At 52.3% G+C, this 16,849-nt stretch overlaps 1 protein-coding gene across 2 annotated transcripts in view; it reads left to right on the plus strand.

Annotated features, from left to right (window-relative positions):
* The first annotated feature begins 697 nt into the window (after positions 1-697).
* ARHGEF10L (Rho guanine nucleotide exchange factor 10 like) overlaps positions 698-16,849 on the plus strand; it is a 50,973-nt gene continuing 34,821 nt past the window's right edge. For both annotated transcript variants that reach the window (XM_056508037.1, XM_056508036.1), the window contains exons 1-7: positions 698-834; positions 8,187-8,247; positions 9,267-9,479; positions 10,106-10,133; positions 10,685-10,770; positions 11,795-11,878; positions 15,011-15,195. In XM_056508037.1, coding sequence (XP_056364012.1) covers positions 8,220-8,247; positions 9,267-9,479; positions 10,106-10,133; positions 10,685-10,770; positions 11,795-11,878; positions 15,011-15,195 — 624 coding nt within the window. In that variant the 5' untranslated portion in view covers positions 698-834; positions 8,187-8,219. The remainder of the gene's footprint in view (positions 835-8,186; positions 8,248-9,266; positions 9,480-10,105; positions 10,134-10,684; positions 10,771-11,794; positions 11,879-15,010; positions 15,196-16,849) is intronic.

Consider the following 16,849-nt stretch of genomic DNA (forward strand, 5'->3'; position numbering starts at 1 on the left):
CATTCCCAACATCCCGGGGAATTCCGGGATCCCATCCCCGGGACCCCATTCCCAACATCCCGGGAAAGTCCGGGATCCCATCCCCGGGACCCCATTCCCAACATCCCGGGGAATTCCGGGATCCCATCCTGAACTCTGCATCCTCAATATTCCCTGAATCCCATAAATGGGATCCTAACCCTGTGACGTCATCCTGGCCTGAGAATTCCCAGTTTTCTCTGGATCCAGGATCCATAGGAGGAATCCAGTCCTGTGTCCTGACCGCACCCCAAGCTCTCCCTTCCAAATTTTCCCTGGATCCAATCCCCGTGTCCTGACCCCATCCTGGAGTCTCCATTCCCAATTTTCCCTGGATCCAATCCTGTGTCCTGACCCCATCCCAGGCTCTCCATTCCCAATTTTCCCTGGATCCAATCCCCGTGTCCTGACCCCATCCCGGACTCTCCATTCCCAATTTTTCCAGCCCACCTCGCTGAACTTCTCTGGAATTTTTTCCCAAGCCAGGAGCTGTCCAACCCCCCTGGAAAACCCCTGGGACCGTTGCTCCCGGGTGGATTTTTGGGATCGTTTCCTGCTTGTGCCGCGGAGCCGCTCCCGCGGGGATCCCGATCCCGGACATGCCCAGGTTCATCAATTCCCGGTTGGTTTTCCGTGCAGGAATCCCGGGTGCGATGGATTCCCGGCGCATCCCCGCATCCCGGGACGCTCGGCCGAATCCCTGGAATTTCAGGCTCGGCCGGAGCCCGGCCCCGCTCCCGCCCGGCCCCGCCCGAGCCCGGCCCCGCCGCGGCTCCGGAGGGAAATTCCCCGCGCGGTCCCGCTCCCCCGGCCCAGGTGAGCTTTGTTCGGGATGGGGAGGCTGGAAATCCGGGAATGGTTCGGGGATGCGGTGGGGAGGGGCGGGTGTGGGCTCTGCGCGTCCCTGATCCCAGAAAAACACCAGGAAGGGGTTGGATCCCCCAAAAAATACCCGTGGGAAAGGGCTGGATCCCAAAAAATCCCAGGAAAAGGCTGGATAAAAAAATCAAATCACTAGGAAAGGGTTGGATCCCCCAAAAATATCTGTGGGAAAGGGCTGGATCCCAAAAAACCAGGAAAGGACTGGATAAAAAAATCAAAACAGTAGGAAAGGGTTGGATCCCCCAAAAATATCTGTGGGAAAGGGTTGGATCCCAAAAAACAGGAAAGGGTTGGATAAAAAAATCAAAACATCAGGAAAGGGTTGGATCCCCCAGAAAATATCTATGGGAAAGGTTTGGATCCCAAAAAACCACCAGGAAAAGGCTGGATAAAAAAATCAAATCACTAGGAAAGGGTTGGATCCCCCAAAAATATCTGTGGGAAAGGGTTGGATCCCAAAAAACAGGAAAGGGTTGGATAAAAAAATCAAAACATTAGGAGAGGGTTGGATCCCCCAGAAAATACCCGTGGGAAAGGTTTGGATCCCAAAAAATCCCAGGAAAAGGCTGGATAAAAAAATCAAATCACTAGGAAAGGGTTGGATCCCCCAAAAATATCTGTGGGAAAGGGTTGGATCCCCCAGAAAATATCTATGGGAAAGGTTTGGATCCCAAAAAATCCCAGGAAAGGGCTGGATAAAAAAATCAAAACATTAGGAAAGGGTTGGATCCCCCAAAAATATCTGTGGGAAAGGTTTGGATCCCAAAAAATCCCAGGAAAAGGCTGGATAAAAAAATCAAAACATCAGGAAAGGGTTGGATCCCCCAAAAAATATCTGTGGGAAAGGGCTGGATCCCAAAAAACAGGAAAGGGCTGGATAAAAAAATCAAATCACTAGGAAAGGGTTGGATCCCCCAGAAAATATCTATGGGAAAGGTTTGGATCCCAAAAAATCCCAGGAAAGGGCTGGATCTCAAGGCTGATCCCTTGGGATGGAGCATCCAAGGTCTGGAATTCCAGGATTTTTCCAAGGGGAGGAGCCATCCCAAAAATCAGGGCTCATCCCAAAAATCCTGGTGCACTCTGCTCCTTCCAGAGGTGAATTTTTGGGATGAGTGTTCTCACATCCTGCCAGGGGTTGGAAATAAGGTTTGGAAAAAAACATCTGTGAAAGTCACTTGAATTCCCAAAAAATCTCTTGGAAAGTCACAGAAATTCGATGTAAATCCCAGGATAAAACAGCAGAAAAATCACTCTAAATCCCAGGATAAAACTCCAGAAAAAGCACTTTAACTCTCAGAAAAAAAGCTCCAGATAATTCACTTTAATTCCCAGAAAAAAACCTCCAGAAAAATCACTTGAATTCCCAGAGGAAAAATCAGGAAAAACCACTTTAAATCCCAGGATAAAAAACTTTGGGGAAGAGAAATGGGATTTTTTTGGAGAAAATAAAGGGAGTTTTTAGGGCAAAGAAAGGGAAACTTGGGAGAAATTGAGGGAATTAAAAAAAAAAAAAAAAAAAAAAAAAAAACAAGGGGAATTTTTGAGGCCAAATAAAGGGAATTTTGGGGCCCAATAAAAGAGATTTTTGGGGAAAATTAAGGGATTTTTTTGGGGAAAATAAAGGGAATTTTTTTGGCCAATAAAAAGGGAATTTTGGGACCAAATGAAAGGGATTTTTTTTTTTTGGTGAAAAATAAAGAATCCATGCACAGGGTGCTTTAAATCCTGGTGGGTTTTTTGTTGTTTTTCTGTTTGGCTCCCTGTTGGATTTTTTGGGAGTTTTTAGAGGAATTTTCTGGGCAATTCTGGGCTGAGGTTGGAGGCAGAGGGGAGAAATCCTGAGTTGGGAATTCCGGGAAAAAGAGGGGAAGGAAAAGCAGGAAAATCGGGAAAAGCAGGAGAAGGAGGAGAAGTGGGAAAAGGAAAAGGAGGAGAAGGAAAAGCAGGAAAAGGAGAAAAAGCAGGAAAAGCAGGAAAAGGAGGAAAAGGAGAAGAAAAAGCAGAAGAAAAAGCAGGAAAAAAATGAGGAGGAAAAGCGGAAAAAGAAGAAGGAAGAGGAGGAGGAGGAAAAGGAGAAGAAGAAAAAGGAAAAGGAGGAGAAGCGGGCGAAGGAAAAGCAGGAAAAAGAGGAGAAAAGAAGGAAAAGGAAAATCAGGAGAAGGAGGAGAAGGAAAAGCAGGAAAAAGAGGAGAAGGAAAAGGAGGAGAAGCACGAAAAGGAAAAGCGGGAGAAGGAGGAGAAGGAAGAGAAGTGGAAGAAGGAAAAGCAAGAAAAAGAGGAGAAAGAAGAGAAGGAAAAGCAGGAAAAGGAAAATCAGAAGGAGGAGAAGGAAAAGGAGGAGGAGAAGGAAAAGGAGGAGAAGCAGGAAAAGGAAAAGCAGGAGAAGGAAAAGGAGGAGGAGAAGGAAAAGCAGGAGAAGGAAAAGGAGGAGGAGAAGGAAAAGGAAAAGCGGGAGAAGGAGGAGAAGGAAGAGAAATAGAAGAAGGGAAAGCAGGAAAAAGAGAAGGAGAAGCAGGAAAAGGAAAAGCAGGAGAAGGAAAAGGAGGAGGAGAAGGAAAAGGAGGAGAAGGAAAAGGAGGAGGAGAAGGAAAAGGAGGAGAAGCAGGAAAAGCAGGAGAAGCAGGAAGAGGAAGCGCAGGAAAAGGAGAATCAGGAAAATCAGGATAAGCGGGAGAAGCAGGAAAGGAGGAGGAGGAGGAGGAGGAAGGGGAGGAGGGATTCCCAAATCCCGGCATCCCTCGCTCGCTGGAGGCGGCTCGGGCCGGGCCCGGCGCTGCCCCGGGATTCGGGAGCTCGGGATCGGCCCCGGGACAGCCCCGGCGGATCCGGGACCCGCGGGCGGCGATTCCCGCCGGGATCCAGCCGGGAGCCCCGGCCCGGCCCATGCGGACCCGGCGCGGCGGCCGCGGCCTGCCCAGGTCAGCGCTTCCCGCTCCCCAAAATCCCCAAAATCCCCGAACCCGGCCCCGGCCCCGCTCCTCCCTGCTGCTCCCCGCTTTCCTGCCCCTGATTCCCAAAAATCCCCCCCGAATCCCCGGGTGCCCCCCGAATTCCCATTCCCACCCCCAATTCCCAGATTCAGAGTTTTTCCCTCCTGCTTCTCCCTCCTGTCACGGCCGTTCCTGCTTTTCCTGCTCCTTCTTCCCAAAAATCCGCCTCCAAATCCAGGGAGGTACCCGGGAGTCCCTGTATCCACCTGGAATCCCCATTCCTACCCCAAATCCCTGGATCCATCCCCAAATCCCCATTCCCACCCCAAATCCCTGGATCCACCCCCAAATCCCCATTCCCACCCCAAATCCCTGGATCCATCCCCAAATCCCTGGATCCAGCCCCAAATCCATGGATCCACTCCCAAATCCATGGATCCAGCCCCAAATCCCCATTCCCACCCCAAATCCCTGGATCCATCCCCAAATCCCCATTCCCACCCCAAATTCCCATTCCCACCCCAAATTCCCGGCGCTTTTCCCACTTTTAGGGATTTTTTGGGAAGCCACAATGATGGAACTTCTGGAATAATTTTCCCACTTTTCCTTATTTTTAATTTTTCCTTATTTTTAAAGGAATGAATTGGTGTTTAGGGAGAGTAAACAGGTGGGAAGGAACAATGGGATCTTCCCAAAAATTCCAAGAAAAACACAAGGAAAGTGGTTCCAGGGGGAAAATTCCCAATGTTTTGTGCTGGAATAAAACCAGGAATAACGTCTGGGATTTTGGGAATCTCAAATCCATGGGGGCATCTCCTGGTGTAGATTTTGTTGGAAAAATAAAAGGAATTTTGGGACAGAGGAAAGGGAGCTTTTTGGGACAAATAAAGGAATTTTTTTTTTGGTTAATAAAGGGACTTTTAGGCCCTAAGGAAAGGGAATTTTGGGGAAAATACAGGAAATTTTGGGGAAAAATAAAGGGAATTTTAGGGCCTAATGAAAGGGGAATTTGGGCAAGAGGAGGGTTGTTCTTTTTTTAAAGAAAGGAAATTTTTTGGCCAATAAAAGGGGAATTTTGGGGACAATTGAAAGGGGAATTTGAGGACAAAGGAAGGGAGTTTGGGACAAAGGAAAGGGATTTCTTGGGGAGATGATTCATTTATTCCTGGTTGTTTATTCCCAGTTATTCATTCCTGGTTATTTATTCCTGGGATTCGCAGCTGGGTGGGGCCAATTCCCAGCAAATCCCCCTGGGATAGATCCCAGAATTCCCAGAGGGATAGATCCCAGAATTCCCAGGGGGATGGATCCTGGATTTCTCACTGGGATAGATCCCAGATTTCCCGGGGGATGGATCCTGGATTTCCCCCTGGGATGGATCCCAGAATTCCCAGGGGAATGGATCCTGGATTTCCCCCTGGGATGGATCCTGGATTTCCCCCTGGGATGGATCCCAGAATTCCCAGGGGAATGGATCCTGGATTTCCCCCTGGGATAGATCCTGGATTTCCCCCTGGGATGGATCCCAGATTTCCCCCTGGGATGGATCCCAGATTTCCCCCTGGGATGGATCCTGGATTTCTCCCTGGGATGGATCCCAGATTTCCCCCTGGGATGGATCCTGGATTTCCCCCTGGGATGGATCCTGGATTTCTCACTGGGATGGATCCCAGAATTCCCAGGGGGATGGATCCTGGATTTCTCCCTGGGATGGATCCTGGATCTCCTCCTGCTGTTCCAAATCCCTGATCCGATCCCATCAGGGTCAGGATGGATCCGGATCCCTGGGATGATCCCGGGATGATCCTGGTGTGGATCTGGATCCCTGAATGATCCCAGGGTGGATCTGGATCTGTGGGAAGGGCTCAGGATGGTCCCAGGGGATGATCCTGGTGGGGATGGATCCTGGGATGGATCCAGGAGCGGCTCCCCCAGCCACAGTGCCAGTGATAAAAATATCCCGGGATAAAAATAGACGGGATGGGATGGGATGGGATGGGATGGGATGGGGAGAGGCCGGGCAGGGCAGGGCTGGGTCCTGCTCCTGGAGCTGGGAATGATCCCATCCCACAGCCTGGCCTTCCCTGATTCCTGTTCTCCCATCCCACTTAATTCCCATGGATCCCCGATTCCCAATTTTCCTGTCCGTGTTTATTTCCATGGATCTCTGATTCCCGTTTTTCCTCTCCCAGTTTATTTCCATGGATCCCTGCTTCCCATTTTTCCTCTCCTGATTCCCATTTTTCCTCTCCTAGTTCCCATTTTCCCTTTCCTGATTCCCATTTTCCCTTTCCTGATTCCCATTTTCCCTCTCCTGATTCCCATTTTTCCTCTCCTAATTCCCATTTTTCCTCCCCAGCAGCTCCCAGGAACCCCCATTCCCAGGGATGATTCCCTGGATTTTCCCACTTTTCCCCTCCCTGTGCATTCCCACAGATCCTGGCTGTGCTGATCCCATTTTTCCCTCATCCCATGGGGAATTCCCACCCCGACTTCATGAAAATCTCCAGGAAAAATCCCTTTTTCCCTTGGACCAATCCCAATCCCAGGATTATTTTGGAGACCTGGGATAAATCTGGCGCTGGGATAAATCTGGGATGGGGATGGGGCTGAGGTCAGCGCTCCAAACGGGAGCGACCTTTTCCCAGGATAAAATTGGGATGGGAGAAGGACCTGGATCTGTCAGGAAGGGCTGGACCCTGATCCTGGGGTTTTTCCTGAGGATTCCCAAATTTGAGGCTTTTTCCAGAGCTGCAAAATCTGGGAATTCTTGGTGTGCTGGGAGCGCCCGGCTCTGGAACTTGTCAGGTTTTTGGGAATTCTTCTCCTGGGATTTTTGGGGATTCTTATCCTGGTTTTTGAGGATTCATCTCTCAGTTTTTGTGCATTTTTCTCCCAGTTTTTGGTGATTTTTCTCTTTTTTTGTGGGGGGGGTGGGATTCTTCTCCTGATTTTCAGGGATTTTGGAAATTCTTATCCTGTTTTTTGGAGATCCGTCTCCCATTTTTTTGTGGATTGAGCTCCTTGTATTTTGTGGATTCATCTCCTGGTTTTCAGGGATTTTTCTGGATTTTTGAGGATTCTTCTCCTGGGATTTTGTGGATTCTTCTCCTGGGGTTTTGGAAATTCTTGTCCTGTTTTTTGAGGAGTCATCTCCCATTTTTTGTGGGTTGATCTCCTGGTTTTCAGGGTTTTTTCTATATTTTTAGGGATTCTTCTCCCAGTTTTGGGGGATTCTTCCTCCAGTTTTTGGGGATTCTTCCCCCAGCTTTTGGGGATTCTTCCTCCAGCTTTTGGGGATTCTTTCTCCAGTTTTTGGGGATTCTTCCCCCAGCTTTTGGGGATTCTTCCCCCAGCTTTTGGGGATTCTTCCTCCAGCTTTTGGGGATTCTTCTCCCGGTTTTGGGGGATTTTTCTCCTATTTTTTGAGGTTCTTCCCCTTTTTTTTTTGGGGATTTTTCTCCTGTTTTTCTGAGGATTGATCTCCTGGGTTCTGGGGATTGATCTCCTGGTTTTCAGTGGATTTTTCTCCTGGATTTCTGCCATTTCTGGGTTCTCTAGCAGGGAAGCTCCCAGCCTTTCCCAGTTCTTTTCCCGGGCCCATCCCAGGGGACGATCCCGGGCTCCGACCTTGCGGCGCTCCCGGTTTCCGGGCGGATGTTCCATCGATCCGGCATCGATCCCGGCGCTCCTGGTGCTCCTGCCTCCCTCCCTGGCAGCAGGAGCTGCAGTTCCTGGGAGAGCTTCTCCAGAGCCATTCCCAGCTCCCTGCCCGAGCCGGAGCCGCCGGGTCCTTTCCGGGGCTGGGACTGGCACTTTTTCTCTTTTCCCTTTTTTCCCTGTTTTCCAATCCCTTGCCAACCCTTTTCCAACCCTTTCTAACCTTTTTTCCCCTCCTTTCCAACCCTTTTCGCTCCTTTCCAACCTTTTTTTCTTCCCTTTCCAACCCTTTTCCCCCCCTTTCCAACCCATTTTCAACCCATTTCCTCCTTTCCAACCCTTTCCCAACCTTTTTTCCCGTTTCCCAACCCTTCTCCTTCCCCCCTTTCCCAAACCTTTGTCCCCTTTCCCAACCTCTCTCCAACCCTTTTTTCTGTTTCCCAACCCTTTCCCAATCCTTTTTGCCCTGTTTCTCACCCCTTTCCAATCCCTTTTCCCCGTTTCCAACCCTTTTCCAGCCCTTTTCCCCCTTTCCAACCTTCTTTCTCCTTCCCCCCCTTCCCAACTCTTTTTTTTCCTTTCCCAGCCCTTTCTCCCCTTTCCCAGCTCTTTTTTCCCTTTCCCAACCCTTTCTCTACCCTTTCCCAGCCCTTTTCCCCTTTCCCAACCCTTTTTTTTCCCTGTTTTCTGCAGGAACGCCCCTGGAGCAGCCGGGCCCCCTCCGCCATGGCCTCGCCCCCCCCGCCTGCAGTAGGTACTGTCAGCCTGGGGGTTGGAATTTGGGGATTTTGAGAACGTTGGGAATTTTGGGACACCCAGCCCAGGGTGGGAAGGAGGGAGCAGCTCCCGGGGTATCCTGGATATCCTGGCTGGAGCCTCTTGAGATTGGGGGAGCTTGGAGGGCTGGTGGGTCCTTGGGTCTGGGGGATGCTGATCCCGTTCCCTGATTCCTATTCCCTAATTCTCTGTTCCCTGATTCCCTATTCCCTCTTCCCTGATTCCCTGTTCCCTGATTCCCTATTCCCTGATTCCCTGTTCCGTCTTCCCTAATTCCCTAGTTCCCTCTTCCCTGATTCCCTGTTCCCTGATTCCTTGATTCTCTGATTCCTGTTCCCTGATTCCCTGATTCCCTCTTCCCTTATGATTCTGATTCCCTGTCCCTTGTTCCCTAATGATTCCCTGTTCCCCCTTCTCCCTCCATCTCCATCCCCTTTTTTCTCCATCCCTATTCTCCTTCTCCATCCCCTTTTTTCTCCCTCCCCTTCCTCCACCTCCCTCCCCTTTCCCTTCCTCCTCCTCCTCCTCCTCCTCTGCCTCCATCCCCCTTCTCCCTCCCGCTCCATCTCCATCCCCCTTCGATTCCATCTCCATCCCTTTTCCTCTTCCAACCCTGCCCCCTTTTCCTCCATCTCCTCCATCCCCCTTTTCCATCTCCTCCTTTTTCTTTTCCATCCCCTCCATCCCCCTTTTCCATCCCCCTTTTCCTCCATCTCTTCCATCTCATCCATCTCCTCCATCTCTTCCATCTCCTCCATCTCCTCCATATATTTTTCCATCTCCCTTTTCCATCCCCCTTTTCCGTCTCCTTCATCCTCTTTTCCATCCCTCTTTTCCATCTCTCGTCATCCCTCTCTTCCTCCATCCCCCTCCATCCCTCTTGTCCTCCATCTCCTCCATCCCCCTTTTCCATCCCCTTTTCCATCCCCTTTTCCATCCCCTTTTCCACCCCCATCCCTCCCCACCCCCGGTTCCGTGTTCCCGTTCCCGGTGCAGGATCTCCGCCGGAGCCGCCGGTGCCCGGGGGGATGGAGGAGCTGGGCCAGGCCTTCAGCTTCGAGGACAGCGAGGAGGAGGAGGAGGAGGAGGAGGAAGACGAGGATTCAGGAGCTGATCCCTGCCCTGATCCCTGCCCTGATCCCTGCCCTGATCCTGGAGCCGATGGGGCTCTCCAGGCGCCCCCGCGCCGCCGGCGCCCGCCCAGCTCCGGTGAGCAGCGTTCCCAGTATTCCCAGTATGGAATTCCCAGTGTTCCTGTGTGGAATTCCCAGTGTTCCTGTGTGGAATTCCCAGACATTCCTAATCTGGAATTCCCGATATTCCCAGTGTGGAATTCCCGGTGTAGAATTCCCAGTATTCCTGTGTGGAATTCCCAAATATTCCCAGTGTGGAATTCCCGATATTCCCAGTGTGGAATTCCCGGTATTCCCGTGTGGAATTCCCGGTATTCCCGGTGTGGAATTACCGGTATTCCCAGTATGGAATTCCTGGTATTCCTGTGTGGAATTCCCAGACATTCCTAATCTGGAATTCCTGATATTCCCAGTATAGAATTCCCAGTGTGGAATTCTTGATATTCCTGTGTGGAATTCCCAGTATTCGGATTATGGAAATCCTCTTCATTCCCAGTATAGAATTCCCAGTATTCCCAGTATGAAATTCCCAGTATTCCCAGTGTGGAATTCAAGGTATTCCTGTGTGGAATTCCTGATCCTGTGTGGAATTCCCAGGCACTCCCAGTGTGGAATTCCCAGTATTCCCAATGTGGAATTCCCGATATTCCCGGTGGATCCTGGGGGTGCTGACATAGTTTCTCTTTGTTTCCTTCCCTGCAGAGGGGCTGGAGCCAGAGACTGAGGAAGGGTGAGTGGGATTTGGGGCATTTTGTGGGATTTCCATGGAATTTTGGGGATTCTGATGGGATTTGGGACATTTTGTGGGATTTCCATGGAATTTTGGGGATTCTGATGGGATTTCAGGGAGTTGTGTGGGATTTGGGGCAGTTTCAGGAGGTTTAGGTGGGAATTCCAGGAGTCTTGGCAGGATTTTGGGTCCTGTGATGGATTTTTGGGATCTGTCCCCTCCATGTGACGTCACAGCTGCTGCTGTGCCTCAGTTTCCCCCAAGTTCTCCCCTTTCCAAGGAGCTCCAAGCAGGAGAACTCTGGGATTTTGTGATTTTTTCCATCATCCCTGAGTGTGTTGGCGGGACATCCCTAAAAATGTGGGATGACCCTAAGGGGATCCCAAGGAGCAAATGGAGGGTGGAATGGAGGGAAATTCCTTAAAAAAATTCCTGATTTTGTGGGAATGGGGGTGACAGGGGGTGGGAGCTTTGGGAGGGTGTGATCCTGGGGAATCTGGCCCTGATCCAGGGATTTTTCCCTGGAATGTTCCCTGACCCTGCTCCTGCAGGATCCCAGCTCAGGTGAGCAACGGCGAGGCCGGAGGAGATTCCCAGATCCGGAACCGCACCTGGAAGAGGGAGAGCATCTGCAGAGGTGGGGAAAAGTTGGGATAACCCCTGGGATAACCCCTGGGTAACCCCTGGATAACCCTGGGATAACCCCTGGATAACCCTGGGATAACACCTGGATAACCCCTGGATAACGCCTGGATAACCCCTGGGATAACCCTTGGGATTATCTCTGGGATAACCTCTGGGCTAACCTTTGGGTAACCCCTGGATAACCCTTGGGATTATCTCTGGGATAACCCCTGGATAACCTCTGGGTAACCCCTGGATAACCCTTCAGATTATCTTGGGATAACCCCTGGGCAAACCTTTGGATAACCTCTGGGTAACCCCTGGAATAACTTCCCATCATGATTGGATCCCAGGATGTTGATCCTGATCCCAATCCTGATTCCAATCCTGATCCCGATTCCAGTCCTGATCCCATCCCAATCCTGACTGTGATCCCAGTCCTGACTGTGATCCCAGTCCCGATCTGATCCCAATGCCAATCCCAATCTGATCCCATTCCCGATCCCATTCCCAATCCCGATCCCATTCCCGATCCCATTCCCGATCCCATTCCCGATCCCATTCCTGATCCCATTCCCGATCCCATTCCCGATCCCATTCCCGATCCCATTCCCGATCCTATTCCCGATCCCATTCCTGATCCCATTCCCGATCCCATTCCCGATCCCATTCTTAATCCCATTCCCTATCCCATTCCCGATCCCATTCCTGATCCCATTCCTGATCCCATTCCCGATCCCAATGCCGATCCCATTCCTGATCCCATTCCTGATCCCATTCCCTATCCCATTCCTGATCCCATTCCCTATCCCATTCCTGATCCCATTCCTGATCCCATTCCTGATCCCAATGCCGATCCCATTCCCTGATCCCATTCCCAATCCCACATTCCCGATCCCACATTCCTGATCCCATTCCCGATCCCATTCCCTGATCCCATTCCCAATCCCACATTCCCAATCCCATTCCCGATCCCATTCCCTGATCCCATTCCCGATCCCATTCCCTGATCCCAATGCCGATCCCGGTGTTTCCAGGGGAGCGTTTCTCCTTCCCGGCCGTGGAGGACGAGGTGATCTACGACGACGTTCCCTGCGAGGGCCTGGACGCGGAGCAGGATGGTACGGACGCGCCTCCCGCTTTTCCAGAGCCCCTCCCGCTTTTCCAGAGCCCCTCCCGCTTTTCCAGAGCCCCTCCCGCTTTCCATCCGACAGCCTCCTCCGCTTTTCCAGGGTCCATGACCTATTTTCTAGCAGGAATCACCTCTTCCCAATTTTCCAGGGGCCACCATCCCATTTTCCAGTAGGAATCACCTCCTCCTGGTTTTCCAGGGTCCACGATCCCATTTTCATCTTCCCAGTTTTCCAGAGCCCACAATTCCATTTTCCATCCAGGAGCTGCCTCTTCCCAGTTTTCCAGGCCCCCCTCCCCATCCCATTTTCCAGCAGGAATCACCTCCTCCTGGTTTTCCATCCAGGAACCGCCTCTTCCTGGTTTTCCATCCAGGAATCACCTCCTCCTGGTTTTCCATCCAGGAACCGCCTCTTCCTGGTTTTCCAGGGCCCTCCCGTCCCATTTTCCATCAAGAAGGAGAATCCTGTCCTCCAGGAGGAAGGAATAACCGGGGAATGGGATGGGAATCCTGGGAAATCCCGGGATTTGGGAGGGATGGAGCCACTGCCAGAGGGGCTGCAGGACTCTGAGGGTTCCAGAAGAGGAGAATTGGGCAGGAATTCAGTGGGAATTGTGTGAGAATTGAGCAGGAATTGGGTGGGAATTGAGCAGGAAATCTGCGGGAATTGAACGGGAAATCAGTGGGAATTGAGCAGGAATCCAGGGGGAATTGTGCAAGAATTCAGCAGGAAATCGGTGGGAATCGAGCAGGAATCCAGTGGGAATTCAGCAGGAATTGAGTGGGAACCCACCAGGAATTAAACAGGAATTGAGTGGGAACCCAGCAGGAATCCACCAGGAATTAAACAGGAATTGAGTGGGAACCCAGCAGGGATCCAGCAGGGACCCAGCAGGAATTGAGCAGGAACCCAGCAGGAATTAAACAGGAATTGAGTGGGAACCCATCAGGAATCCAACAGGAATTGTTGGGAATGCAGTAGGAATTGAGCAGGAACCCAGCAGGAATTGAGCAGGAATTGAGCAGGAATTGAGCAGGAACCCAGCAGGAATTGAGCAGGAATTGAGCAGGAATTGAGCAGGAATTGAGCAGGAACCCAGCAGGAATTGAGCAGGAATTGAGCAGGAATTGAGCAGGAACCCAGCAGGAATTGAGCAGGAATTGAGCGGGAACCCATCAGGAATCCAACAGGAATTGTTGGGAATGCAGTAGGAATTGAGCAGGAATTGAGCAGGAATTGAGCAGGAACCCAGCAGGAACTGAGCAGGAATTGAGCAGGAATTGAGCAGGAATTGAGCAGGAACCCAGCAGGAATTGAGCAGGAATTGAGCAGGAATTGAGCGGGAACCCAGCAGGAATTGAGCAGGGACCCAGCAGGAATTGAGCAGGAATTGAGCAGGAACCCAGCAGGAATTGAGCAGGAATTGAGCAGGAATTGAGCGGGAACCCAGCAGGAATTGAGCAGGAATTGAGCAGGAATTGAGCAGGAACCCAGCAGGAATTGAGCAGGAATTGAGCAGGAATTGAGCAGGAATTGAGCAGGAACCCAGCAGGAATTGAGCAGGAATTGAGCAGGAATTGAGCAGGAACCCAGCAGGAACTGAGCAGGAATTGAGCAGGAATTGAGCAGGAATTGAGCAGGAACCCAGCAGGAATTGAGCAGGAATTGAGCAGGAATTGAGCGGGAACCCAGCAGGAATTGAGCAGGGACCCAGCAGGAATTGAGCAGGAATTGAGCAGGAACCCAGCAGGAATTGAGCAGGAATTGAGCAGGAATTGAGCAGGAACCCAGCAGGAATTGAGCAGGGACCCAGCAGGAATTGAGCAGGAATTGAGCAGGAACCCAGCAGGAATTGAGCAGGAATTGAGCAGGAATTGAGCAGGAACCCAGCAGGAATTGAGCAGGAATTGAGCAGGAATTGAGCGGGAACCCAGCAGGAATTGAGCAGGGACCCAGCAGGAATTGAGCAGGAATTGAGCAGGAACCCAGCAGGGATCCAGCAGGAATTGAGCAGGAACCCAGCAGGAATTGAGCAGGAATTGAGCAGGAATTGAGCAGGAATCCAGCAGGGATCCAGCAGGAATTGAGCAGGGCCCCATCAGGAGTCGCTGGGACGCTCTGCACTGTTCTCCCCGCACTGTTCTCTCTGTGATGTTTGCTCTGAGATGTTCTCCCCGCTCTCCCTGCTGTTCTCTCTGAGATGTTCTCCCCGCACTGTTCTCCCCACGATGTTCTCCCTGCACTGTTCTCTCTGCGGTGTTTGCTCTGAGATGTTCTCCCCGCACTGTTCTCCCCGCACTGTTCTCCCCGCACTGTTCTCCCCACGATGTTCTCCCCGCGCTGTTCTCCCCGCACTGTTCTCCCCGCGCTGTTCTCTCTGAGATGTTCTCCCCGCGCTGTTCTCTCTCTCTGCACTGTTCTCCCCGCGCTGTTCTCCCCGCACTCTTCTCCCCGCGCTGTTCTCCCCGCACTGTTCTCCCCGCACTGTTCTCCCCGCACTGTTCTCCCCACGATGTTCTCCCTGCACTGTTCTCTCTGCGATGTTTGCTCTGAGATGTTCTCCCCGCGCTGTTCTCCCCGCGCTGTTCTCCCCGTACTGTTCTCCCCACACTGTTCTCCCTGCACTGTTCTCCCCGCACTGTTCTCCCCGCGCTGTTCTCCCCACGATGTTCTCCCCACGATGTTCTCCCCACGATGTTCTCCCTGCACTGTTCTCTCTGCACTGTTCTCCCCGCACTGTTCTCCCCGCGCTGTTCTCCCCGCACTGTTCTCCCCGCACTGTTCTCCCCGCGCTGTTCTCCCCGCACTGTTCTCTCTGCACTGTTCTCCCCGCGCTGTTCTCCCCGCACTGTTCTCTCTGCACTGTTCTCCCTGCACTGTTCTCCCTGCACTGTTCTCCCCACGATGTTCTCCCCACACTGTTCTCTCCGCGCTGTTCTCTCCGAGATGCTCTCTCTGCACTGTTCTCTCTGCGGTGTTTGCTCTGAGATGTTCTCCCCGCGCTGTTCTCTCCGAGATGCTCTCTCTGTACTGTTCTCCCCGCACTGTTCTCCCTGCGCTGTTCTCTCCGCGCTGTTCTCCCCGAGATGCTCTCTCTGCAGTGTGCGCTGTGCGTTGCAGGCGCGGGGCTCATCTACGCCGAGGTGCAGCGCGGGGAGGGGACGCGCCTGGGGCAGGACCTGGGCTGGAGCTCCAGCGACTTCGAGAGCTACAGCGACTCCGGGGAGGAATCGCGGCCGGAATCGCGGCGGGACAGCGAGCGGGACAGCGAGCGCGCCAGGCTGCGGGCGGCCTTCCAGCCCCGGGTAGGAGCGTGCATCCTGGGGCTGCTGTTCCTATGGAATTCCTGTCCCTATGGGACTCCTGTGCTTCCCTGGCATTCCTGTCCCTATGGAATTCCTGTCCTTCCAGCCCCGGGTAGGAGCCTGCTTCCCTGGGACTGCTGTTCCTCTGGAATTCCTGTCCCTTTGGAATTCCTGTCCTTCCAGCCCCGGGTAGGAGCCTGCATCCTGGGGTTCCTGTTCCTCTGGGGTTCCTGTCCCTATGGAATTCCTGTCCTTCCAGCCCCGGGTAGGAGCCTGCATCCTGGGACTGCTGTGCTTCCCTGACGTTCCTGTCCCTATGGAATTCCTGTCCCTATGGAATTCCTGTGCTTCCATGGGATTCCTGTGCTTCCCTGGGACTGCTGTCCCTGTGGAATTCCTGTCCTTCCAGCCCCGGGTAGGAGCCTGCTTCCTGGGACTGCTGTGCTTCCCTGACGTTCCTGTCCCTATGGAATTCCTGTCCCTATGGAATTCCTGTGCTTCCATGGGATTCCTGTGCTTCCCTGGGACTGCTGTCCCTATGGAATTCCTGTCCTTCCAGCCCCGGGTAGGAGAGTGCATCCTGGGGTTCCTGTCCCTAGGGAATTCCTGTCCCTATGGAATTCCTGTCCCTATGGAATTCCTGTGCTTCCCTATGGCATTCCTGTGCTTCCCTGGCATTCCTGTCCCTATGGAATTCCTGTACTTCCAGCCCCGGGTAGGAGCGTGCATCCTGGGGTTCCTGTCCCTCTGGAATTCCTGTCCCTATGGAATTCCTGTGCTTCCCTGGGACTGCTGTTCCTCTGGAATTCCTGTCCCTATGGAATTCCTGTCCCTATGGAATTCCTGTCCTTCCAGCCCTGGGTAGGAGCCTGCTTCCCTAGGATTCCTGTCCCTATGGAATTCCTGTCCTTCCACTGAAATTCCTGTCCTTCCAGCCCTGGGTATGGATCTCTGCTTCCCTGGGATTCCTTCCCTGGGATCTTGTCCCTCTGGAATTCCTGTCCCTCTGGAATTCCTGTTCCTCTGGAATTCCTGTCCCTCTGGAATTCCTGTCCCCCTGGAATTCCTGTCCTTCCCCTGAAATTCCTGTCCTTCCCTCTGGAATTCCCATCCGTCCAGTCCAGCGTGTGCATCCCATCCCTCTGGAATTCTCATCCATCCCTCTGGAATTCTCATCCATCCCTTTGGAATCCTGATCCCTCCAGCCCAAGGTATGCATCTCATCCCTCTGGAATTCTCATCCATTCCTCTGGAATTCCATCCATTCCTCTGGAATCCTCACCCTTCCCTCTGGAATTTTCATCCATCTCTTGGAATTCCCATCCATCCCTCTGGAATTCCCATCCATCCCTTGGAATCCTCATCCTTCCTTTGGAATCCTCATCCCAGCTTTTCCTGGCATTGTCCTGCCTGGAGGCACCAGAGCATCCCACAGACCCTGCCGTGTTTTCCCTGGAATTTTCTTTCCATTTTCTTTCCATTTTCCTCCTTCCTGCTTAATTTTCCTTCTGCTGGAGCTTCTCCCTGCCTTTCCCTGCTCCATCCCAGCTGGAATTTCAGGATTTTGGGGATGATTCCTCCCATTTTTCACCCTCTCCCTGCCTTTCCCTGCTCTTGCTGCATTCCCTGCTCCATCCCAGCTGGGATTGCAGGA

Source organism: Oenanthe melanoleuca, chromosome 21 (assembly GCF_029582105.1).
Source record: "Oenanthe melanoleuca isolate GR-GAL-2019-014 chromosome 21, OMel1.0, whole genome shotgun sequence".
NCBI classification, from domain to species: Eukaryota; Metazoa; Chordata; class Aves; order Passeriformes; family Muscicapidae; genus Oenanthe; species Oenanthe melanoleuca.